This window comes from Paroedura picta, chromosome 8 (assembly GCF_049243985.1).
Source record: "Paroedura picta isolate Pp20150507F chromosome 8, Ppicta_v3.0, whole genome shotgun sequence".
Taxonomy (NCBI): Eukaryota; Metazoa; Chordata; class Lepidosauria; order Squamata; family Gekkonidae; genus Paroedura; species Paroedura picta.
Genome location: NC_135376.1, coordinates 6370739 through 6397308, shown reverse-complemented (window position 1 = coordinate 6397308; position 26570 = coordinate 6370739). Strand labels below are relative to the sequence as shown.

Genomic DNA, 26570 nt, shown 5'->3' with positions numbered 1-26570 from the left:
ATATATATAATTAAAAATAACTTTAAAACTTGGTAATAAAATGTATAGTGGATATTTAAAACTAGAGCAGAAATAGCATTGAGCCTGAAACAAGATACTCATATTTCATTTTTGATGGCACACCCTACCAGCTCTACCAACTTAGCTTATGAAACTTTAAGGCAAGAGAAGAACAAAGAGAGTTTCCTATGGCCTGCATTTGTGTGGGTTTCCTTGCTGGTCACCCATCCAAGCACTGACCAGGGCTGACCCCGCTCAAAATCAGAGCTCTGGGCATCCACACTGGGTCAACCATGGGGCTTCGTGGCCCTTCGGAGGCCTCTCCGCCGCAGATTTGCCTGGCCGCCTTTTGCAGCCACCTCTCCATTCCCAAGCCCCGCCCTCCCCTGCCCAAATCTTACAGGCTCTGGGAACCTGGGAGGCGGACAGCAGGGAATGGGTCTGTCCAGCTTCCGGTGGTCCTCCGTGCGGGGGCTGGCGCGCACCCTCGGACGACTCGTGCTCGGCAAAGACCTCACACCGCCCATGGCAAGGAGCGCACCGCGTGGAAGCTGGCTGCCATTTCGTCCCCGGAATGGTGAACTCCCCTGGCCCCGCCTTCTTCCCTGCCTTCCGCCCTACCACGGGGCCGAGGCCAGGAGGAAGCAGCCGCCTCTTCCTCCTGGCCCTGAGCGCCCAGGGTGGGTGGCTGGCTGCCCAAGGGGGGGAGGGGGAGAAAGCCAGGGGAGAGGCAGATCCTTAGCAGCGGCCGATGAGGTCACAAGCAAGCTCTGTTGGGCAGGTCTGGATGCAGCAGTTGAGCCAAGAAAGTCGGGCTGGGCAAAGCCTGCGCCGAGCCACGTCTCCGATCTCGGCCGGGGCACTGCAGCCGAGGGAGAAGGTCTCTGCGCCCTGGCAGGGCAGGACGCCCGAGATAAACCAGTTGTTTCCTGTTCTCCAACGGCACAGCCCCGAACACCCCTCCTTTCCCAGTAAGATGGTCCATGCATTCTGACGTGTGCCAGCGCATGTCACAATGCCCCGGGAGATGTGCAGGCTCATTGGCTAGCTCTGGTGAGGCCAGGCTATCTCAACCAGGGTTATCGTGGTGGTCCTGGAAGGGTTTCCTGAATGGGTGGGAGTTAGTTAATTTTTTACATGTTTTAATGATTTGTTAACATTTATCAGACTATATGCTTGTATATGGACATGTCAACCTCCCCGCAATCGCTCCCCAAACGGTCAATGATGGGCCTAGAAGGGGTGAGAAGGGGAGGCACCCCGGGTGGGCGTGTCCACAGCTCTGCTTCCCAAGCATATTCTGCACGATTGGGCAACTTCTGTGGTTTCTCGAAGCCTGAAGAATATTTCGGGGGGTTTTCAGGGGTAATAAAGTTGAGAAAGGTTGTCTTTGGCGGAAATGTCGTGGGAATTGTAGCCCATGGACATCTGGAGGGCCGCAGTTTGACTACCCCTGCTGTATGGGGAATCAAAGACCAAGTTCAAAATCCACGTGGCCGGGAAAACATGGTGACATGAAGCTTTTGCAATGCGCTCCCTTCTGAGTGGAAAGGACCCCCACTGGCAAAGATGGGTTTGAAAAGGAGGAGTCTAAACACGCAACCTGCCCATCTTCTGTTCATCGGGGCTGCCAAATATTTCACAATGATTCCACTTGGATGACATCCTGTGGGCACAGGCCAGGGCCAGGGGGGAAAGAGCAGGGGAGGGGGACTGTGAAGTTCCAGCATGTTGCGTGACTTGCCACATTCTTTCCCACAGCCTACAAGGGGTCATGCCCAATGAGACCCCGACTGCAAAGCAGCCAATGCCACATAATCATGCCAGAATTACCAATGGCGTACGCATGACCCCAGACACACCCACCCTCCCACTGGCAAGATCAGCCCCTTTGTCATGGGAAATAAATAACTGCTTCCAAGTCCAACAGCTGCCAACAGCCCAGAAAGGTTCTACCGGGCTCTATGCGTATAAGTGGGGAAAGAGGGAGGGGGGCGTATCCAGCCTATGTTTATTCGCATTCATCAAAGGGGGTGTCAAAACCTCTCACAAACGCTAAGCGGCCTTAAGTGCCGGTCTCTGATTTACGCAGCTGCACCGACAGTAGCGGAAAAACACAAAGACGACAACAGGGCTGTGACCGGTCATGTGCCAGCGCCGGTGTTTTTGTTTTGAGTGGCTTACACAATGCGCTGCCTTTAACTGCTTCGCTCTAATAGCTGCAATCATTCCGGAGGCCGCCAGACGGGTTTTCACAGCTAGCGATGCAATTCCGAGGATCCTTGACCCTCTTCTCCAGCCAACTCCAGGGGTACAGTATAATACACAGCGAGCCTCGTGTTACTGCGCAACGCATGCGCCACGTGCTTCCTGGACCAGGACATGCCATGGGCATTGAAAAGTACCTCCCAATTTAGGCATTAAATGGCAGTGGCACTAAACTCACAGGGGGGGGGGGGAATTGGGAGAATCCCATCTCCCCTGCCTCTGCAGAACCTGCACAATTTAATGCCCCGCCACTCACCTTGGAGCCTGGCTTTTTTATCCTGGGGGGAATAACACACACACACCGCAGATAAATTTTGATAAGATTTCAGATTGTTCCCTTATCCGATCCCCCAAGTTTGCATGTGGCCCCAAGCTGCAGGTTTAGCTATCCGCAGATGGGGGCCAGAGATCACTATTAGAAACACAGACATTCCTGCCTGCAGGGGAATCTTGAGGAGCTGCAGGGGAATCTCTAGTAGGAAGTGAAATGTCTGGATTATTCTCCTCTCTCAAGGAGGTCGCACTCCAGTCCTCCGATATCCTAATTCAATGCTTGCCTTTTTATTTTTGCACAGGAGAGCCCCCTTTCCCCAAGAAACTGACTCCTATTTGCAGTTTGCGATGGGACGGCCCATTTTCCCCATCTCATTCCATGACAGGCATAATTTCAGCGTGTGCTCTGTGCTGGGGTGGACGGGGCAAGAGGTGCTCGACTCCCATAGCCAAAGGGATTGCAACAATGACCGTCATGCCACATCTGAGTGCATAAAGCAAGAGCCATGCAGGGAGGGACCATGTGTCCCTCTATTTCCCTAGTGACGGCGTGCCACTGGAAATGTCTCCTTCTTTGCAATACCTATTTCTCAACACTGAGACCTGTGGAGCTCTCGTGGTAACCGAGTTAAGGACTCAGAGACCTCCAGGCTGTCATGTATCCGATGAGGGGAGGTTTGACTCTGGAAGACTCCAAAGAATCTTGCTGGTCTGCACACCAATGTGGCTCGCCCTCTGAAACTATTCTCAAGAGGAAAAAGCTCTCAAAGGGAATTATATTCATTGGGGGGAATGAGGTGTATATCAATGGCTAATAGTCACAAAGACTGAGGGGAACCTCCAAGCACAAAGCCTCTGAAGCCCAGAGACAGAAGGCAACATTAGGGGAAGTTCTTGGCCTCTCTGCTTTGTTGTTGGCTCTCCAGGGGAACCGGTTGGTCCCTGAGTGAGGCAGGATGCTGGACTAGAGGGACCAGCAGGGCTCTCCTGATGTCTGTATGAAGGCCTTGGCCTCTCTGCCCTGTGGCTGGCCCTCCAGAGGAACTGGCTGGCCACTGGATGAGACAGGATGCTGGTCTAGACGGACACCTGGTCTGGTCCAGCAGGGCTCCCAAGCACAAAGTAGGGTTGCTAATCTCCAGGTGGAGATGAGATTGCCCTGGAGAATAAGGCTCCTTTGGAGAATTGCCTTTATTTCACTGTGCCCCACCAAAGTTCCTGGAATCCTAGAGTTGGAAAGGCCATACAAGAGATCTGGCCCCGCCCCCTGCTCAATGCCTAAAGCTTCCAGGAGAAGGATCTCCTCAGCTGCCACTTGAAGACCACCAATGAGAGGGAGCTCCCCGCCTCCTTAGGCAGCCAGTTCCACTGCTGAATTAAAATTCTGTCTGGATATCTAGATCAGGGGTAGTCAAACTGCGGCCCTCCAGATGTCCATGGACTACAATTTCCAGAAGCTCCTGCCAGCATTCGCTGGCAGGGGCTTCTGGGAATTGTAGTCCATGGACATCTGGAGGGCCACAGTTTGACTACCCCAGATCTAGATGATATCATTCTGCACACAGTTTAAACCCATTTCTGAGGGTCGTCTCCTCTGCTGCCAACAGGCATCGCTCCCTGCCCTCTTCTAAGTGACAACCTTTCAAATCCTTCAAGAGAACCACCATGTCCCCGCTCAACCTCCTCTCCTCCCCAAACTCTACCCCTCCCCCCAAATCTCCAGGAATTTCCCTACTCAAGAGCAGGCCAGCCTAGAACCAAGGCCATTCATAAAATGCTGTCCCAACCGCTGACCTGGATAGCCCAAGAAACTCTCGGAAGCTAAGCAAGTTCCACCGTGGCTGGGATCTGGAAGGGAGGCCTCCAAGGCACTCTAGGGCAGGGGTAGTCAAACTGCGGCCCTCCAGATGTCCATGGACTACAATTCCCATGAGCACCTGCCAGCATTTTGACTACCCGTGCTCTAGGGGCTATGACGTGGAGGCAGGCAACAGCAAACCACTTCCCAATGTCCCTTTGCTTGGCTGCCGGACAAATCTTGGACCATAGAATCCTAGAGTTGGAAGGGACCTCCAGGGTCATCTAGTCCAACCCCCTGCACAAGGCAGGCACTCACCATTTCCTGCCCACCTATGGGGACCCCAATTTCATGCCCAAATGATCCCCACCACCACCAAAAACATTTCTGACTACACAACACACATGCCACGCGATAAAGAGCAATAGGAGCTGTCCCGGTGGGCTGCTTCTAGAAGGGGGCTCCATTCCAGCGTGCTACAACCAAAGTGGCCCTGCCATTCTTGCCAATCCTGCGGCTTGCTCCAGGCCCCTTCTCTCTTGGAAGGATGCGCCCTCCCCACCGGGGCAGAGGGAGAGGCCCCGGAAGGAGAAGCTGCTCCCCAAAACCGTTTCTTTCCCCAAGGTGATGGAGTGTCATTCCCTTGCTCCCCTCTCACCTGGCAGCTTCCCCCGCTAGCCGGATGGGGCCGAGGGGACCGCCGTCCTGCTGCCGCGAGGTGCAAGTCAGCCCATGGAATTTTCTGGGGAGTTCTTGCCTATGCGCAGCTCGCAGCTCTTCTCCCGCTGACAATCCTCACTGCCCGGTTCTGGGCTGGGCCGCATTCCGGACTTTCGTCTCCTGCTGAACTCTGACCCGCTCTATTGCCACACACACTCCTCGGCCAGCAGCTGCACAAACACGCGCAGAGGTGGGCCCCTTTCCCCGTCCGTCCGGCCTAAACCACGGCGCTCCGTGATTAGGCAGAGGTGCTGAGCGATCAATCGGGTGTTTTAACCTCCCCGTGCTGCTGGGAGGACAACAAAGCCGTGACTCGTTTAAAGGCATGGACGCTGGGGTGAGGGTCACCCTGGTCAGGGGGCTGGGTGCAGGTGGCTACAGATGATCCCAGAGGACGTCAGCGGGCTTTATGGGGCACAGTGGATTTCAAGGGGCTCTAGCTAGAGCAGGCTTTGTCGACCGGGATTTCACAGAACCCCATGGGGTTTCTCGATGGCCCTGGAAGGGTTTCCCAAACAGGTGGGAGTTGATTAATTTTCATACGTATTTAAAATTGGTTAAAACGTTTAGCGGGTGACAGGTCCACCCGCCAACGGGCCAATGATGGGCCTGGAGGGGGTGGAAGAGTGAGGGTCCCAGGAAGGCCTGTGCACAGCTATGCTTCCCAACTATGATCTGTAGGATCACATCACTTCTGGGGTTTCTCAAAGCCTAAAACAAGTTTCAGGGGTTTCTCAACGCTTAAGAAGTTGAGAAAGGCATGACTAGGGAGAAGGGAGGTAGCTCATTGGTCAGCCATTTGCTCGGCATGCCGAAAACCCAGGTTCAATCCCTGGCATCTAAAGGGACCGGGATGGGCAGGATGGGAAAGACCTTTGCTTGAGAACCTGGTGAGCTATGCAATTCTGACTTTGATGGAGTGGTCCGATATAAGGCTGCTTTTTTGCAAGTCTTTCTAGGAAGGGGACACTGCTCCATCTAGGCTTTGCTTTCCATGCAGAAGGCCCCAGGTTCAATCCCTGGCATCTCAGACGGACCAGGTAGCAGGTGATGGGAAAGACCTCGGCCAGAGACCCTAGAGAACTGATGCCAGTCTGAGTAGACGGAGCAAAGGTTTGATTCAGGGTGTTTATTCACAAATTCAAAAGGATTTTTTAATGCGCGTGTGCACCTACTGTCAGAATCTCCCTGGTTCTTCTGTCCTGATAAATGGTTCCCCCAAGATAGATGCCTGCCCTGTGATGTTTGCCAGCTGCCTGTTCTGGCACCTCAAGATTATTTCTGTTGCTTATGGTTTATGGCTGCTAGCTTCCCACAAGGATTCCTTACCTCCCCATTCCCTCCCCTCTATCTCCTGTTCCTCCACCAACCTTTTGGTTTTCCTTTGTAGGTTTTCATTTGTAGCTGCTGTGTTTCGTTTTCCTGTGAACTACATTCCCAAGGAGGGTGGGGGGGGGGGGTGGAGATGTGCTGTTCTGTTTAAGATACCCGACTCAAACCTGTAAACCTCAGTTCTGCCAATGTCCTTGTTGGGATGTCTTCAGTCCTGATTAAAGAAACTTGCTTATACAGAAGTTTGGCTTATTGGGAATTTGAGCACTCTGACACCTGCTCCCAAATTCCATTGTGGCTGGGTGAAGAGCACCAACCCGAGATTCTTTTGTGCTAGCCCTGGAATGTAGTTTCACCCTAGAACAGGGGTAGTCAAACTGCGGCCCTCCAGAGATCCATAGACTACAATTCCCAGAAGCCCCTGCCAGCATTTGCTGGCAGGGGCTCCTGGGAATTGTAGTCCATGGACCTCTGGAGGGCGGCAAGTTTGACTACCCCTGCCCTAGAACATATGAAGCAAACACAGGCACACGTATGAAGGAGCCAAACTCAAGCACACTACTGGTCCATCAAGGTCGGTATTGCTTACTCAGACTGGCAGCAGCTCTCCAGGGTCTCAGGCAGAGATCTTCCACATCACCCACTAACCCAATCCTTGAACTGGGGATGCTGGGGATGGAACTTGGAAACTCCTGCGCATCAAGCAGAGTCTCTTTCCTGAGCCCCGGCCCCTCCCCACAACCTCTGACCTAAGCTTCTGTCTGAACTTTTGCGGAACTGCTGCGGAAACATAATTCAGTGGAAGAGGACCGATTTTACCGGCTTGTGACAATTCCAGGGTCCTTCTTGGGCACCTCTGGCACAACTCTGACAAACAAAAGAAGGGACCCTGCGTGGGCCTCTCCCGCCTGCACTGACTCCAGATTGAAGACCGAATCAGGCTCAAGGTTTTGGTCTTCCATCGCCAAAGCCCTGAAGGGTCTGGGACCTGCAGACTTGCATGACCACCTCCTTCATTACGGCCCCCCAAAGAAACTTAGAGTCGAGCACACAAAACCTGCTTTAGGTTCCCTGGCCTCAACCAGAGGTAGGGCCTTTTCCGCCCCGGCCCCAGCCTGGTGGAATGCTCTCCCGAGTAAGAGCAGGGCTTACAAGGCAGAGCTATTCCACCAGTCCTATGGCTGAAACCTACAAAGATTGCCATTAATATTTGGTAATGTTTGGCCTCTCTACATAAACAACAAACATCTGTACACCCACTCAGGTAACGAACATCAAAACATGTTACCATCCCCTCCCTCCTGCCAGACAGAAGGCGGTGTGCTCCATTGAGTGTTTTTAATGTAATGATGGGTTCAAAATGTTTTAAGCACAGTTTTATTCTAATGCTGCTTTGTACAGCAGTGGTGGGCTATGAATGAATGAATGAATGAATGAATGAATGAATGAATGAATGAATGAATGAATGTAATGCCCTCAGGGAAGGGTGGAATATACATTTGAAAATAAATACAACCTAAAATGAATACCTGGACCAGGGGTAGTCAAACTGTGGCCCTCCAGATGTCCATGGACTACAATTCCCAGGAGCCCCCTGCCAGCATTCGCTGGCAGGGGGCTCCTGGGAATTGTAGTCCATGGACATCTGGAGGGCCGCAGTTTGACTATCCCTGACCTGGACAGTGGACAATTTATGAAGTAATACAAAGCAGTTTATGATTCTGGAAAAACTGACCAACAGCATTAAAGGGTTGTTTTTTTTAAACTCCGCTTTTCACTACCTGAAGGAGTCTCCAAGCGGCTTACAGTCACCTTCCTTTCCTCTCCTCACAACAGACACCTTGTGAGGTAGCTGGGGCTGAGGGATTCCTGATATTATAACTATGTGAGAACAGCTCTCTCAGGACTGTGACTAGATGGCTGCATCTGGAAAAGCGGGAAATCAAACCCAGCTCGCCAGCTTAGAAGCTGCCGCCTTTAACCGTGACACCAAGTAATTAAAAGGCAAATGACTTAAAAGCGTCTCTCAGATCGTTGAAGCACCAGAGACTTGAGATCAGAGATAATAAACTCCAGTTGTTCTAACCCTGTAATATAATAGTGATAAGAACTGCAACAGTGATGTGAAGTTTCAGGGTGGTTGCTTTTTTGTGGCTCTTTGTTACGTTGTTGTACTTTTTGTATGGCTTTTCTCCCCCGTTTTCTTCTGCATTGTTTGGCCCATATGATGATATCCCCTTTCTAAATAAATGTGAAAAAATACAATAAAATAAAATAATCCCCTTTACAGCTGCCACGGCACACCAGCTATGTCTTTATGGCATTTCTGTCCTGCCTGGCCTCGGGTCAGTCAAGCAGATCAAAGCGGGGATGGCCAATTCAACAGAAGTGAGCTGGTGGGAAACCAACAGAGGCTGATGGCCCCAGAGGTGCGAACAGAAGAAAAGGTGCCCTAGAGATGAAGGGGGAGGTGTGCTGAGCCAAAGTGCTGAGATGAAGGGGCAAGAGATCCAAGGCTTCTGCACACAGAGTCACACTCCTTTGTACCAGAGAGACTGAAGATATAACAGGGGGGGGGCCTGCAATGCACACTCACCATTTGCAGGGGGGCTTTTCCCTAGCATTTGAACGCCCCAATTTTGGGAGGGGAGAAGGACATGCTTCTTGGACCGTTCCTATTTTTGAGCATCCATGAGAGAAAGCAGTTTTTCTCTTTCATAACACCACCTCCCTACTGGAACTTAAAATACTTTTGCATGGGTTTACAAAATATGGCCTTTTGATCTTGTATGTCTTGGTTCCTGGAACACAAACATGCAAACAGTCCTGGAAGGAAAGTTACTGCAGCCCTTCTCATTTATTTTTTACTGTTGGGAAACCAAACTGCTGAAGCGTTCTTCAGGCTTCAAGAAACCCCAGAAGTGGCGCGATCGGGCAGAATTTGGTCAGGAAGCAGAGCTGTGGACACGCCCACCCGGGGCCCCTCCCCTCCTCCCCCTCTAGGCCCATTATTGGCCATTTTGGGAGGGGGAGGTGGGTCATATCACCCGAAAAGGTTTAATGAATTCCCGTTTGGGAAACCATTCAAGGTCTGTCAAAAACTTCAGGTTTTCTTGAAACCCTGGTTGAGAAAGCCAGAGATACTAGAATCTAAGCTGCCAGCGTGGAATTTTCAAGTTTTGGAAGCAAGAAACCAGAGGTAAAACCACTGACAGGTAAAAATCAAGAGACAGGTTATGAGATCCTCAAGTCAAAATGAAGACCAAGGCTAGAGTCCAGTGGTCCCTTTAAGATCAACAAAAGTTTAATTCTGGGGATAGGTTTCTTGAGCTTGCATGTCTCTTCAGAGATCTGCAGACCCTTCCAGTATCTTAAAGCAGCCTCTCTCAACTTTAACTGCTGAAAAAACCCCGAGACATTCTTCGGGTTTTGAAAAACCCCAGAAGTGGTGCGATGGTGTGGAAGAAGGTTGGGAAGCACGGCTGTGTACAGGCCCACCCAGGGCCCCTCCCCTTCCCGGCCCACCATTGGCAGATAAATGTTTAGCAAATTTAAAAAACGAATTCTCCTACCCATTTAGCAAACCCTTCCAGGGCCATTGGGAAACTCCAGGGTTTCCCGAAAGCCTGCCTTAAAGGGATCACTGGATGTTGTTCTGTAGCTTATTTATTTATTATGTGATTTATAAGAGCCTCTTGTGGCGCAGGGTGGTAAGGCAGCCGACTTGCTGCCTGAAGCTCTGACCACGAGGCTGGGAGTTCAATCCCAGCAGCCGGCGCAAGGTTGACTCAGCCTTCCATCCTTCCGAGGTTGGTAAAATGAGTACCCAGCTTGCTGGGGGGTAAACGGTGATGACTGGGGAAGGCACTGTCAAACCACCCCGTATTGAGTCTGCCATGAAAACGCTGGAGGGTGTCACCCCAAGGGTCAGGCATGACCCGGTGCTTGCACAGTGGATACCTTTACCTTTACCATGTGATTTATATCCCAACACTCCCATAAATGGCTGGTGGCGGGTCACAAGGTCCTCATTAACAATCCCATCAAAACCCCCATTAAGAGGACATCCCGATACAATACAAAAAGACACAGCGAACAGACGATAAATAACACCAGCCCAAGACTAATACCCGCTATACCCACGACCGAGGAGGAGAGAGAGCGAGCCCAGCCGGCAACGCCCAGGTTCGGACCAACATGGCTGCTCGCCTGAATCTAAGAAATCAAACCTTACGGAGGACTGAAACTTGAATTCTCTCTCTCACGCACACCCCCCCCACACACACACCTGTGTCCCCCCCCCTTACCGTCTTGCGTTCTCGCTTGGGCGGGATTGGCGGCTGCTGGTTCAGCATGACTTGAGCAGCAGGGAACTGCTGCACGCTCTGGGCGGGATAATACGCACCAGCTGAGGAAGCAAAGAGAGAGACAGAGTGAGTCAAGGCGCTACCGACTCCCAGAATCCCAAGGGGCACGCCTCGCACCCAGGCATCTTGCAGAGGCCGACGGCCGAGCTGTGGCACACGGCGCCTCAAACAGAGCGGCCAAGTCAAGTAGGCGCTTTCCGCGGAAAGTCTCCCCGTGGCCGGGCGCCGCTCCCTCTCCGCACCGGGAACCTCGGCTTCGGTGCGCCGAGTCGGAAGCTCCCGGCAGGCACGCTCGATTCCATCCCCATCCAGGAATGCCGGAGACTGGAGCGACCGGTTCTGCAGGCAACACCTCAGCATTCCTTCGCCGTGAGACCTGGCGTCCCTAAGCCACCCATTTCCCCACCGGGAGGGCGCCCCGGTTAAGAGGCAATGCCAAACTGCCCCAACCTGGATCGGGGCGAGCCCCGCTGGCGGCAATCGGCAGCAGCTTTGAAGTGGAGAAGGAGAGAGAGAGAGGTGGACACACTGCGGTGTCGAGCCACGCTTCCCAGAATGCCGCGGGCTTGCCTCGCCCCTCTCCCCACAATGCCATTCCAAACCAGGCAGCCATAGAGTACAGAGCGGCGCTTTTAGCATTAAGAAACCCCTGGAAAATTCATCCAGCTTCCAGAAACCCCAGGAGAGGCATGATTCTGCAGGATGTGGTTGGGAGGCAGAGCTGTGGACACGCCCACCAGGGACCCCTCCCCTTCCCACCCCCTCCAGGCCCCTCATTGGGCGGCTTGGGGGGGGAGGCAGGCTGACATGATCACATATATAGTCATATCACCCCAAACATATTTAAGCAAATTTATTTTTAGATATAAAGTGAGGGGCCATTGGCCTGATCCAACATGGCTTCTCTCATGTTCTTAAGGCCCTGCTGATGGACCTTCTGAGGGCCCCTGGATTTTGGCCGCTGTGTGACACAGGCTGCTGGACTGCATGGGCCACTGGCCTGATCCAACATGGCTTCTCTTATGTCCTTAACTCTGGTCTACTATCCCAACTCGGTACCCTCAACCTTTTTGAGACTGGGTCTCAGCAGAGGCTTAGAGGGGACTTCCCCCCCCCCCCCAGTCAAGCTTTCTCCCCCACTTGTCCTCCTTGGTAAACGCAGAACAAGGAGAGCAACAGAAACCAGAAAACGTCGCCTAAATGACTAGCAAGGAGAAGAAATGACCACAGAGCCATCCTGATGCTTAGCCCACGGCACTGTGACTTCAGCATCCTCTGCCAGGGAGGGGGAGGCTGGAGCTGTGAATAGGGTTGCCAGCTGTGGGCCCCCAAACTCATGGAAACCTTTGGGGGTGGAGCCTGGGGAAGGACCTCAGCAGGGTGTAATACCACGGAGCTTACCCTCCAAAGCAGGGGTAGTCAACCTGTGGTCCTCCAGATGTCCATGGACTACAATTCCCATGAGGCCCTGCCAGCATTCTCTGGCAGGGGCTCATGGGAATTGTAGTCCATGGACATCTGGAGGACCACAGGTTGACTACCCCTGCTCCAAAGCACACGTTTACTCCAGGGGAAACAATCCCTGTCCTCTGGAAATCAATAGCAGGGAGTCTCCAGGTGCCACCTGGAGGTTGGCAACTCCTACCATGAAGCTGGCCTAACCCCCCCCCCCAGCCAGAACTTTGTCATACAGGTGGGAAGACGAGCGATCCCTACCCAATGGGAGCCTAAAGGGAAGGGGAGACGGGCCCTCGCTTAGAGAGGAGTGGCTATCACCCTCCGTAATCTCCTAGCTATTGGGTGCTCTTGCAGCTCCGGAGATAGGGTGCTACACAAGGGTGGCAGATCGGGTGGCAAGAAGAACCTGGACGCCCAATGGCGGGATGGTCACACAGCTGACAAATCCGGAGATTTCTCTCCTCCACCATGAGGGCTAGGAACTTGGATTAGTTTCACTGAGAGTTCCACTTGCAACCTTGAAATCCCAGCTGCTCTGACAGCTCTCCCCTGACAGTGTGTCGTAGGGGTCAGAGGGCAGGACTAGGATTTGGGAGACCCAGTCTGGAATCCTCGCCTCTGCCACAGAAACTCATGGGGAGCCCTTGGGCCTCTCACATGCTTTCAGAATAACCTACCTCGCAGGGTTGTGGTGGGGATACAATGGAAGAGAGGGAAACAAAATAAGCCACTTAGAGTACCCATTGGGGAGGAAAGAAGGATACAAACTGAGTAAATAGGAGCGGAATAAGAGCCCTAATATATCCCAGGCTCCCACCTGCAGAGATGCAGCAGGCTCCCGGATAAGGTGGCGTGCCCTTGATCAGTGCTGTCCAATTTGAAGGGGAGGGAGGGGTTCGAGGAATCGGAGGCAGAGGGCATCTCCAAAGGCCGCCCCTCCCCCTCCAGCTCCACTGCTGGGGGCGTCTCCCCAGCAATCTCACCACCCCCTCCCAACGCCACCAGCTCTAGGTTCGTAACCCGTGGCCGGCAGGCGGCAGACCATGCAGCCCTCCGAGAGCACCTGGCTGCACCGACCAGCCGAGCCTGTTTGGAGCGCGCGGAGGCAGGGCGCCGGCAATGCTGAGTCACGGGGCCCAAGAAACCTGACGAGGAGGAAGTGCCGAGTGGCACCGGCGGAGCGACGGCCCCCCTCCCCCTGCCGCCCCGACTCGGCAAGCTGCCGGTGACGCAGGCCGAGGTCAGAGCTGCTGTCATGGAAAGTTATGCTCCCTTCTGGAGCCGGGCAGCTCCTTGCCAAGGGAGAAAGCGTCGTTTCCTCGCCGCTGGGGTGCCAGGGTCCTTCCGGGGTCACACGACAGCAAGCCGGCTAAGTGCCCCGGGCCCGCTTGCCTCCCCGATGTGAGCGCCCCGGGATCGATCCGCGTTCCCTGTCGTGGCGCTCCGGAGAGGCCGGATGCGGGGAAAGGGCCGTATCCCGCCAAGCTTACCTGTCTGCAAAGGGGAGGGAGCGGCCGTGTCTGGCTGACGCCTTGGGACTGGAGACCTGGTGACGACGACGACGGGCGAGATCGGGGTGGGATGGAGGCCACGGCTCACATTTCGGAGCCGCTGGGGACAGGCCCAGGCTAAATATAACTCTGGGGCCTCAGTGACCATGTGAGCACCGTGTGGGGAGGGGGAAGGGGGGGGAAGGAGGATGACCAAAGCCTCATGCATCTCAAGGCGACAGTTTGGGGGGGGGGGGGAGTTGCCAGAGAAGCTGTGCTGCCGTGGCCACACAGCCAAGCTGGGGCTAAAGTCTGCACGGCCGGGAAGATTAATGTTCAACACAGGCCCATCCGGAAGTGGGAGGGAGGGGGGAGGGGGGGGAAGAAAGTCTGCTAGATGCTCGGAGCTGGGCCTTGCCAGCTGGAAGCAAGCAGAAGGGGTGGGAGGGGAGGGGAGGAAGGGCGGCCCACCCAACCTGGCTGGAGGTGTCAAGGGAAGGGGAGGTGGTGCCCACGTAGGGCATGACCTCTGCTTGTTCCACGGCAGGAAGATACCTCTGGCCAGATGGGTCCCCAACGCTGCTGCGTCATCGTTCCATTTCCTGGGGGCCCGTTCGGACCCTGGGATCTCCAGAGGAATCCTCTTTCAAGCCAATAGAGGAGGCGGCAGAAAGATACAGGCCTCAAAAAGGTCCCTGGACCTCCGAGAGGGTCCGAATTCATCCGCCCCCTCTCTCTCCCTTCTCAGCACTACCAAGATATTTTTTTTCCAGTTGTTGCCCCTGTCATTTTGCCACACTCGTTTGCTACACCTCTTCACCAACACACCACACTGTCTGCTTCTATTTAGCTTACAGCCCACAGGCACCCCAAGATATCGTTCACACACACTGCTACTCAAAAGTGTATCTCCCCAATTCCAGTAGGCATGCTTCTCATTCTTGTGGCCCAGATGTAGAACTCCACACTTACTGAATTGAATTCACGTCGACTAGCATCTTCTGCTCAATTTTCCTTTGACAGAACGCACACAAATCCCCACCAACCACCGAAATTTGCAAAAAGTCTTGAAAATCAGGTCCTGGCACCCGATCTTCTTAACGGTAGGCTCCAGGAGCTAAGAGGATGCAGCTCTACATAGATCCCAGGAAGTTCTATATGGACCGATACACCCAGTTGTATACTAGACACAGAAGGAGGTCACTCAATTTCAGAACTGTATGGTCTCATTGCCAGTTCTGGCGACCATTTGGATGGGAGGCCCATCGAGGAGAGAAGAAGAAAAGTGGGTCTTTTCCATCCCCCAGAGGGGCAGGGGCTCATGGTTACTGTAGTCCATGGGCATCCGGAGAGCCAGAATTTGTCCACACCTGACATATGCACATGACACACGGTAAACAGTCTCGCTTAGATGCCGCCTCCGTCACACTCAAGCGGTGTGACACCGTCACATTCATCCTGCTTTCCGTCTCTTTCCTCTTCTCTCCGCCTAACCCTGGTTATGCCACGGTGGAGAGCAGACCCGTGCCCTGAACTGGCCACGACCGGCCTCGCCCTGGATCAGGGGTGTGTGGCTTCTGGCCCGGCCTCTTGGGACGCAAAGCGAGTGGCCAACCACAGTTTCTGCCCAGAAGCCGGCAACGATGGAGCTAAAGCACAGGCAAACCTGTCCAAGATCAGACAAGGTCAGGGTAGCCTAGGCCAGGGGTAGTCAACCTGTGGCCCTCCAGATGTCCATGGACTACAATTCCCATGAGCCCCTGCCAGCAAACGCTGGCAGGGGCTCATGGGAATTGTAGTCCATGGACATCTGGAGGGCCACAGGTTGACTACCCCTGGCCTTGGCCACCCAGGTCAGGAAGGACAGAAAGCAGTGTTTTGCCCTAGCCAAACTCCCACTTGAATCCTGACCAGGGCCGACCCTGCTCAGCTCCTGATATCTAACAAGATGGGGTTAGATTGGGCCATGCAGGCCAAGGCAGTCAAAGAGAGGGGGTTCCCCAGTGCCTGACCTCTGTGTAGCAACCCTGGACGTCTTTCGGGGGTCTCCCGCTCGAATATTGACCAGGGCCGACCCTGCTTAGCTTGCAAGCTCTGATGGGATCGAGCCTCCCAGGCCAGGGAGGTTTACGTACATGGCAACGCACGAGAAAGCCCCAACCCAATCCAGGACGGCTATAACCGGGACCTTTGTTTTGCCCTGTTCCTTAGTGACTCACTTCCAGCCACCTGTTCTCCTTAGCAGGCCACTCCCTCCCCCTGCTCCAAATTATGCCTTCTTTTTCAATCCATAAACATGCTCGGGGTTGCTGTGGCAAGCACAATCCTCCTCCATTGAACTGGCGCTTACTTGAGCGAAGGCACTGCTCCAAGGCAAGCAGCCAGGGCAAGCCGGCCAAAAACAATGTGTGCGGTCAAGGGGGCCAGGAAACATGGCCAGACACCCATCAGGCAGCCCACGGCCTCTCCACCCAAAATGGAGGCGCAAAGCACCAGTAAGTTCCAGCTGGAGGCCCACTGCCACTCTGCACCTCCCTTCCAAGGACGACCCAAAGCTGACGCTGCTCAGCGTCCAAGATCCGTCGGGTGTTCAAGCCAAGAAATGTTCTGAATTGGCTTGCCCTCGTCTGCCTCTCCGTAGGAACCCTGGACTTCCCTGGCAGTCCCCCATCCGGGTATCAACTGGGACGGACCCTACTTAGCTCCTACTGACACGGAGTTCACCTAGCCAGTCCAGATCAGCCCAAATCAATGCACTGCCAGACCGCCAAGATCTGCCAGCGATTCAAGCGACGTCCGCCTAGATACGTAACCCACAATCTTACCGTAGGTGCCAAATTCCGTGGGGCTGGCTCCTGGGTAAAAACTGGGGGCGCCCGGCTGAACAGGGTACTGTTGGGTCGGAACAACGTACGTAGATCGGCCCTGGGACGGGAGAGAAGAGAAAGGGAAAGCAGGTTAGCATACTTGAAGGCCTTGGAGACACGCGAGCCGGAGGGGGGGTGTGCCTGCGGTGACGCCCCCTCATTGGAGCTAGCAGGAATGCCACTAGCGCATGAGTCTTCAAGCAAAGGTTGGATACACACTTTTCTTGGATGCTTTAGGATGCTTAGGGCTGATCCTGCGTTGAGCAGGGGGTTGGACTAGATGGCCTGTATGGCCCCTTCCAACTCTATGATTCTATGAGGATGCTGAAGGTCAGAGACCACTTAGGGAAAACCATGATCTCCGCCACTCTCCCGAGCACGGGGAGCTCCCGAGACCGTCAAAGTGCCGCTCCTAGCGCGAACTTCTCTCCTGAGCATGACCACCTGCAGCTTGTCCTACGCATGACTCCCCACCCCCTTTTATTTTGCTATCCATCTCAACCGGCCCACAAGAAGGCATTGCTCAGCTGCTGACTCATCTGCCCAGTACGGAGAGCTATGAGCCGCACCCTCTGAACAGTAGGATGAGCGACGCTCTAAATTCCCACTCCTAATAACTGGTAGGCTTGTTCCTGCCCCCGGCGTTTCTCCCCAGGAGCACAGGAGGATGTTGGTGACTTGTGTGCCGCATCACAGGAAAGCCTCTCTGCCCTGTTTCTAGTCCTCCAGAGGAACTGGCTGGCCACTGTGTGAGACGGGAGGCTGGACTAGAGGGACCCTGGTGTGATCCAGCAGGTTTCTTCTGATGTTCTTATGAAGACCTCGGCCTCTCTGCCTTGTTGTTGGTCCTCCAGAGGAACTGGTTGGCCACTGCATGAAGCACTGGCCTGATCCAGCAGGGCTCTTCTGATGTCCTTAGGAAGGCCTCGGCCTCTCTGCCCTGCGGTTGGCCCTCCAGAGGAACTGGCTGGCCCCTGGGTGAGACAAGAGGCTGGACTAGAGGGAGTCTTGGTCTGATCCTGCAGAACAGATCCTATTCTGATGTTCTGTAAAAGGCCTCGGCCTCTATGCCCTGTTGTTGGCCCTCCAGAGGAACTAGTTGGCCACTGTGTGAGAGGGGATGTTGATCAGCCACTGGTCTCATCCAGCAGGGTTCTTCTGATGTTTGGATGAAGGTCTTGGATTCTATGCCCTGTTGGAGAACTGGCTGGCCACCGTGTGGATGAGACAAGATGCTGGATTAGGTGGGCCGCTGGTCTCTTCCAGCAGGGCTCTTCTTATGTTCTCATAAAAAGGGGTTAGGGAGATTAATGGAGAACAGGTCTATCAGTGACTACTAGCGATGGTGGCTGAATGGAACCTCCATGTTCAGAAGCAGCCAGACTCTGAACCCCACTGCTAGGAGGCAACATCAGGGGAAAGCCTAAACTTCTATGTCAGGAATGGCCAAACCGTGGCTCTCCAGATATCCACGGACTACAGTTACCATGAGCCCCTGCGAGAACCATGGTGGCAGAGACTCATGGTAATTGTAGTCCATGAACATCTGCGGAAATACCATTTGACCAACCCTGCTCTAAGGTCTGTCATTGGTCTGCTACAACAGGCTTTCTCAACAGGGGTTTCGTGATGGCCCTGGAACGATTTTCGGGACAGGCGGCTAGTTGCAACCAAGAAAAATGGGAGCTGAATTGGACGAATGCACGTAGGTCTAATGTACAAAACAGCCGTGTATCCTTTGATATAATACAATCGGAGGGCTAAAATAGAACCAGAAAGCAAGAATCCCTGGGCTCGGTATTTAAGCATCTAATCCCAATATAAAGGCAAATCGCTATTTACATAAATACAGGTTGAAAAGACACACTGTGTCCAGAGACAGAACCGATGCCAAACACATCACAGCGCCCGGCCTTTTGCGGGAGTCGAAGGCAAACTGAGCCCTTCGTTAACGAGAACATCGAACATCCAGAGAACCGGCCCTACGCAGAAGGGACCTTCCCCGGTCCAATCGGGAACGTTCAGCGTCCAGATGGAGCACTCGGCTGCAAGTTGAGAAGAATCAGCATCGCGGGAAAATGGAAGACCACTCCCTCCACAGGTAAAGATCTCAGTGTGAATAATACCCTTGAGCGCCCGGCTGGCTGCATGGGGGGAAGTGGGGAATCGAACCCGGTTCTCAGGATTACAGGACGCCATTTTCACCCTTTACACCGCACAGTGTAATGACAATGTGTGTTTAGAAATCTGTACCTGTGTAAACCGACACCTGTCTTTATATTGGGATTAGGAGTTTAGATGCTGAAGCAGGTGAGTGTTGTTTGTAAATTGCATCGTAGCACTTCTCATTCTGTGGCTAATACCTATGCTGATGTTTTGCGCATTTGTACTATGTGCGTAATTCAATTCCCTTTCTTTTTCTTCATTTCAACTTTCTTGGGTGACCGTGCTGGACTAGATGCACAACTCAAGGAGGGGCCGGGTGTGAATCTCCCCAACTGCACAGGGGGGCTGGACTAGACGACCTTTGGGGATGCCTCTTCAAGCTCCAAGCATAGAACCGTAAGAGTTGGAAGAGACCTCCAGGGCCATCTAGTAAAACCCCGTGCAGAATGCAGGAAATTCAAGACTACTTTGACCTAGGCTCTAATCCCACAGGGATCACCTCCCTGAGTTCTGGTAGCCATGACAGCATGAGATCTTGAGGTCTGGAGCCCCCCACCCCCACCCCTTGGGCATTTCAGGAGTTTCAACTTTTGAGATGCTGCAAGGCCAGATTTTCAGAAAGACTTGCACAAGCATTTTTCAAGAGCCCGCCTTTGCCGACAGACGGACGAGGACACACGATGGGATGCCTTCCCGATATTTTGACAAAAGCTGGCAGGCAGCGAGGGGGAGGAGTGTGAAGCTCCAGGAGCAACCGTCAGGAAGTGGACGCCATCATGCAAGGGTCCCCGGGGAAGCACGCTCACATGCTCCACTGGTGGGCCAAGTTCTGCATCGTGATCAGCTACGGGAGCCCGACAGAGAGAGAAACTCGTCTAACTATTACTTGGGGAAGAGGCAAAACGGAGAGCGGAAGTCACAGAGCCGTCAAAAAGCATGGAGCTGGCTTGTTATTAATTGCCCTGTGCCCAGCATGCCGGATGCCCTCCTCCGCCGAATGTTCCGCCCCAGCCTTTACAGCCAACCCAGAGCGTGCTCTCCAATGCACCGGCCAAGCACCGAACCAGATCCATGCGAGTGCAGAGAGGCTGTGTTCACGATGCCCGCCCCTTCGTTCCGGAAGGCTGGCCTGAGCCACAATCTCTTACCCCAAGGTGGGATCGGATGGGCGAGGGGGAAGGGATGTCACAACGAGCCACTCTGCTGTTATCCACCCCAAGTCCTTGGGATGATGTGGGCTACAAGGCCCGCCGAACAAGCAAGGGTGCCTCAAACTGGGGCGTCAAAACTGAGTCCTGTGGGCCTCCAAACCGCCCAACGGAGCGACGGGCTACGTTTTGGGCCCTCCTGGGCCAGGCCAGACCCACTTAACCTCTATTTGTGCCCCTCGCCGGCACCTGGCACACTTTCTCTGCTGCTCCCAGTGGCCGGCCGACCCATTAACAGGAATTATGCGCATGCACCTGCGTAAGCAGCATCAAAACGCGCACACGCAAGCACCGCGGCCGCCCAAAGCCGACGGAGGTGGCCGTGCCCAACGATAAACACAGAAGACATGGCCGCCAGAGCTAGGGACTCAACTGTAGTAGTAGCGAGTCTGTCCCCATCAGGAAGCGCCCTGGGGACAGCTCCAGAGCTTGGGGAAGGCGCTGTTGGCTGTTGTCCCTCTGCGGAGCACACCTGCCCCGCCGCCCCCCTTCCCAGCCCTCACCTGTCCGGGGATGTAGTAGGCGCCTTGCGAAGCAGGGTAGGAGATCTGTGAGGGGATCATCATCACCTGGGAAGCGGCTGGATAAACATGAGTGGGCGGGCCGGGCCGAGCCGACGTGTTACTCTGCACTCGGGAAGCACTGGTCGGAGGCTGGGCCCTGCTCTGGTAGAAGTGCTTCAAGAGAGAAAGGAGAGAGGGGCAGGCTTGGTTAGCGAGGCCTGGCCGGCGGACCCCACCCCCCAGACACCACGGCGTCCCCCTCTGCTTTCCCAACTTGCCACGCCCCTGCAGGGTCCGGCCGTGGCCGGCGTCGAAGCGCCGGGCGGAAAAGCTCCTGCCGAGGTGGCCGAGGGCGCAAACACTTAGCTCCGCTATAAGGAAAGGAGGCTTCTGGGCCACAAAGAGGCAGAGAAGATCCCGTGTGGGGAAGAATCGGGAACAGGGTAGCCGTTCATTCCCGCACCAGCCCAGGTGAGCGACCTCCTTCCCGAGAGGAATGTTTTGAGATACCCGGGAGGTGCCCAAGGCAGGCGACTTGGACTGCAGCCTCGGAAACATGGCCGCCTGCCCCTAACGCCGCTGCCCTGAACATCTCTTTCACCGCACCCCTTTTGCCCAGGAGGACTTGCTGGGGAGGGGGGGGAAGAGACGGGCAGGTCTCAATTGAGGCCCCCCTGTTTTCACTCCTGCTCCAGCCCACTTCTGCCCCCCCCCAACGAGAAGCGGGGTGCACAACCCCTAGAAATTAAACAACAACGAGCTGGCCTCAATTGCCGCTTCCTTCTGCGCATGAGGCTGGGGGACCTGCCGGTGCATTCTGCAGGGAGCTGCCATGCTCGACGGTTCCGTTCCCAGCCCCAACATCCCCTCGCCAGATGGGTGCCAGATTCCAGCTGGGAAACCTGGAACACCGTCCCAGGAGGACAGGGACCTCAGCGGGGAATGGCATAGAGCGGGCGTGGCCAGCCAGTGGGTCTCCAGAGGTCGGTGGACTACAATTCCCATGATCCCCCACCAACGTGGGCTGTCAGGAGCTCATGGGAATTGTAGTCTATGAGCCAATGGCTGGCCACCCCTGCCATGAAGACTCCTTTTCTCCAGGGGAATTGATCTCTGTAGCCTACAGAGAAGCTGTAATTCTGGGAGATCCCCAGGTGCCACCTGGAGGCTGGCATCCCTACACTGCCGACCAGCGCAACAGACCTGCAGCCAAGCCTGTGTCCCAGGATGCAACGCAGCGTCGCGGGTAGGGGAGGGAGGGTGGCGAGAGAAAAGCACAATCAGGAGAGGAGAAGAGCTTTGACAGGACACACACTGCCAGAGAAGGATTAAAAGGGAAGAGGCGGAGCTAGCCGGAGTCCTCCCGCCCCCCCTTTCCCAGGATGCAAAGAGGAAGCGTGCTGCCCGGTTGACAGGGCACCCTTTCCTAACGGGGGCCGAAAGGGAGAATGCTCGGGCAGGTACCCCCTGTGGGTCTCCATGACCTACAAGGCCCCGGCCAGCACGGCGAGCCACGGCCCCGAGTGCACCAAGATGCAACGCGGTGATTGGCGCTCGCAGGAGGACCCCACCCGGTTCCCAACCTGAGTAGGGTGATAGAAAAGGGCTTTACCTGGAGAGACCTGAATCCTCCCTGTTAGCGAGCACACGCACGCACACACAAGGAGAGAGGGGGGAGAGAGAGAAAGAGAGAGAGAGAGAGAAAGAGGAGTTACCCACAGCCGGACAAGTTCCCAGGCCCTCAGGGGAGGCCCAGAGCCAAGCGGGGCAGCAGCTGCGGGACAAGGAGGGGTGTGGGGGGCTGCAGCAGGAGGAGGCAATCTGCGCGCCCATTCCGCCGGGCCAGCGCCAGAGGCATCCGGAGCGACACCACCTGGAGCCCTTGCCAAGGCTTGCATAACCTGAGACCGAACGGAGCTCCAAGCCACGGGTGGCGGCCTGCCAGGAGGAGGGAAACGAGGCTCCAGAGTTGGTGAGCCGGTAACTGCTAAAAAAATAAATGTAAAGGGGAGGGGAGGGGAGGGGAAGCCGGGCAGCTGCTCCTTGCCACGCAGACTAAAAGAACTTCCACATTCAGAGGCAGTCTACCTCCCTGCTGCTGGACTCTCAAGGGGAGATGGAGGAGAAAGGATGCTGGACTAGAGGGTGCCCCAGGTAAGAGCTCTCCTTCCTTTCGAGACATTGGGTAAGCCTACAAAGCAGGACAGCCCCATGTGAACTGTCACATCCTGCAGAGATCTCAAGTTTTTGGTCCTCTTTCAACGAGGCTCCTTCCATCCTTCCGCTCTCTGTTGCGTCCTTCCTGCCCTCTGTCGTCCCATTTGGACAGGAGGCCACATCGCCTATTGGTTCTACGTAGACTCCCGCGCAATAAAACCGTGCACCACAGGTAGTTTCTCTCAAATCCCGACCATGTTAAAACAGCAACAACCACCACCGACTGTGGCAAAATCCACAAAGTGGGAAACTCCAGCGAGGACGAGAACCGTCATCACAAATGGTCTGTTGGAAGCATGGAATGATATAGCGAGCCAACCCTGACATTGGGAACATCGGATAGAAGGGGCAAAATGCAGGTGGTGCCTTGCGCTGTTATTCCACCGTTCTTCCAAGTGCACGTGGGTCTCCCTCCTCTTAACCCTGTGGGGTAAGCTACGGTATGAGAGAATGGCTTCTCTTAGGGTCAGCCAACATTATCTCTGTTAGGATCTGCTCAACAGGAATACAGTATTATCCAATGAAGAAGAAGAGTTCTTATATGCCGCTTTTCTCTACTCAGAGTCTCAAAGCGGCTTACGTTAACCTTCCCTTTCCTCTCCCTTCAACACACACCCTGTGAGGGAGGGGAGGCTGAGAGAGCCCTGATAGTCCTGCTTGGTCAGAACAGTTTTATCAGTGCTGTGGCCAGCCCAAGGTCACCCAGCTGGCTGCATGTGGGGGAGCGCAGAATCGAACCCGGCACGCCAGATTAGAAGTCCGCACTCCTAACCACGACACCAAAGCTGGCTCAACTTCAGTGATGAAGAAGGTGAGATAGATAGAAGATAGCCTTTTCCCAGATACTTTCTGCTCGTTCAAAAATATAGCCTATTAACCCAGGCTTTCGTAACCAGAGTTTCATTAAATCCTGGCGCTTTTTGACAACCCTGGAAGAATTTCCTGAGTGGGTGGCAGTTAATATTTTGTATATCTTTTTAAAACTGTTAAAACATTTATCGGATTATATGACCAATGATATATGGTCCTGTCAATCTGGACTCCCTTCCTTAAACGGCCAATGAGGGGCCTGGAGGGGCGGGAGGGGGAGGGGCCCTGGGTGGGCATGTCCACAGCTCTGCTTCCTAACCATATTAATCTCAATTGCCCCACTTCTGGGGTTTCTCAAAGCCAGAAGACTGTTTCTCAACGACAAAAAAGTTGAGAAAGGCTGTATCAGCCCCTTGGCTTATTTTTTAAACTATGATGGAAGACTTTAAAAAAAAACTCTAACTAAAATTGACCGTATCCTTTGAGATTCTTTTGCCAAAGAATTAAGCAGGAGAAAGTGGGAGAAAAGGTGAACAGAAAGAAGCAACAGACATCTGATGTTTTATACCAGGGGTAGTCAAACTGCGGCCCTCCAGATGTCCATGGACTACAATTCCCATGAGCCCCTGCCAGCATTCGCTGGCAGGGGCTCCTGGGAGTTGTAGTCCATGGACATCTGGAGGGCCGCAGTTTGACTACCCCTGCTTTATACTCTTCATAGAGTATCTGACTCTTCATCGTCGTAGAGTATAAAACGTCAAAATAGGTTTGCAATACACGTGGCTTTTAATTGAAAGATGGCCATGAAGTGGTGCTAATAGAATGGAAATGTCCTTTAGAACAGGCCTGCAAAGTGTCAAATTCGTGTGAATCCCAAGGATGTCCGCGGAACAGGGTAAGTACTAAGAGTTCCATCTGCTCTCTGGAAAATGGAAGCAGAAAATGGGCACTGCTGAATTACGAGGAAGCGGGCCATTACTGCAGGAAGACTAAGGCCTGCAAATCACAGGAAAACATTTTCTGTGCAAGGGGAACAGAACTGTTAAGGAAATTACGGGACTTATTTTCATTAGAGTTACATCATGGTGTAGTGGTTAAGAGCGGCAGCCTCAAAATTGGAGCCGGGTTTGCTTCCCTCTCCTCCACATGCAGCCAGCTGGGTGACACTGGTCCAGTCAAAAGGCTGTTCTAACAGAGCAGTTCTCTCAGAGCTCTCTCAACCCCACTCACCTCAATGGGAGAGGAAGGGAAAGGCATTTGTAACCGCTTCCTTCAAGTCGTGAAAAGCGGGCTGCAAAAAAACCCCAGCACTTCTCTCTTCCCAAGGATCCTGGATACAAGCGCACAACAAATGCACACCGTACTAAGACAGAATTGGTGGTGGGAAGTGCGCTCAAGTCACAGCCCACTTATGGCAGCCCAGAGCATTTCTTCCACAGCATGAGACTAACTGGGGTGGTTGGCCCTTGCCTGCCTCTGTGTACCCACCCTAGACGTCTTTGGGGGTCTTCCCATCCAGTTACTAACCAGGGCCGACCCAGGTCAGCTTCTGAGATCTGAAGAGGCTGGGTTAGTTTGGGCCGTCCAGTGGGCAGTGCTGCCAGGTTGTAGCCATCTTACCGTGACCTAGTAGGGTTTTCAAGGGGAAGAGACAGTTGGGAGGTGGATTGCCCTTGCTTGCCTTGGCTTGGGGGTCTCCCATGCAAGGACACCCCAGGGCCAGCTCTGCTTAGCATCTCATGACATGACAAGGCTGGGCTGGACCAAGCCATCCAGGCGAGGGCACAGGCAGAAACGTGCCCTGTAAATACACTGGGGCAGAGACTGCGTTTTCCCCGTGTGCAATTAGTATATTACTTTTAAGAGAATAGAATAAACTTATTTTCAATCTTCAAATAAGAGTCGGGGTTTTTGTATCCTGCTTTTCACTGCCTGAAGGAGTCACAAATACCTCCCAGCAACAGACACCCTAGAACAGGGGTAGTCAAGCTGCAGCCCTCCAGATGTCCATGGACTACAATTCCCATGAGCCCCTGCCAGCATTCGCTGGCAGGGGCTCATGGGAATTGTATTCCATGGATATCTGGAGGGCCGCAGTTTGACTACCCCTGCCCTAGAAGGTAGGTGGGGCTGAGAGAGCTCTGAAAGGACTGCTCTACAAGAACAGTTCTAACAGAGCTGTCACTAGCCCAAGATCACCCAGCTGGCCGCAGGTGGTGGGAGTGAAAAATCTAATCTGGCTCTCCAGATTACAGGCTGCCGCTTTTAACCACGACACCAAGCTGGCAGAGGCCTTCCTTATGTTTGGCAGAAGCACCCACCCCACCCACCCCTGCCTTGAGAAATTGAGAGTCTTCAAAGCTGGAACCTAGGCAACCATTCTTGCAGGGAATAAGTCCTCCCCTCCCAAAATAAAAGGGCAAATATCCTAGCCCAATGTACTTGCCTGCCCAAATTCTTACTTCTCATGGATGCCTGAGGCTGATCTTACACCGAGAAGGGGGTTGGACTAGATGGCTTGTGTGGCCCCTTCCCACTCTAGGATTCTAGGATTCCATTAAGCAGCCCCACAAAGATAAGGTGGGACAGGAAGTGAGCCACCTTCATGGCCCCAAATACCCGAAAAAGAAAGGAACCAAGAAAGGAACTAAGGCTTGGAAGCTCAGACCAAGCCTGCTCGAGCTGGGAAATAAGCCAAAGCAATTATGAGCCAAAATGTTTCCAGTGGCCAATTGCTGCTTCCTGAACCAGCCGGGAGTGGTCAGTGGCCACTGTGGATCTGCCCAGGTCTCACCGGCCAGAATTAATCATCTGCCGTCAGAGCCGGAAGCGTGCCTCTAAGAGGGCCGGAGCCCAAAAGGCCATAAGGGTTCGCTCTGTGTATGCCAGAATCTCACGGCCTCTCCAGCTACGCGCATCATGCACACTTTGCACCACAGTTTGCCACAATGCTTTCTCGGCAGGCCACATAACTGGGCCATTCTGTGCGAGTAGCACAGCCCTTTTAGGGTACACGGCCATCTGGGGTGACCACAAGGGGCGGTTACAGGCCAGCGTTTCGACCGGGCTTTCGGGAGTTCAAAGAACTGTGCG

General features: G+C 54.1%; 1 protein-coding gene across 14 annotated transcripts in view; it reads right to left on the bottom strand.

Annotated features, from left to right (window-relative positions):
* EIF4G1 (eukaryotic translation initiation factor 4 gamma 1) overlaps window positions 1-26570 on the bottom strand; it is an 83666-nt gene that overhangs the window by 29518 nt on the left and 27578 nt on the right. For 6 of the 14 annotated variants that reach the window (XM_077348223.1, XM_077348233.1, XM_077348228.1 and 3 more), the window contains 4 exons: window positions 22063-22083; window positions 20451-20624; window positions 16532-16631; window positions 10699-10799 (listed from right to left, as the gene is read on the bottom strand). In XM_077348223.1, the coding sequence (XP_077204338.1) occupies window positions 10699-10799; window positions 16532-16631; window positions 20451-20624; window positions 22063-22083 (396 nt within the window). Of the gene's footprint in view, window positions 1-401; window positions 731-4997; window positions 5017-10698; window positions 10800-16531; window positions 16632-20450; window positions 20625-22062; window positions 22084-26570 lie in introns of those variants that run through there. The other 8 variants (XM_077348229.1, XM_077348234.1, XM_077348230.1 and 5 more) reach the window with 4 other exon arrangements.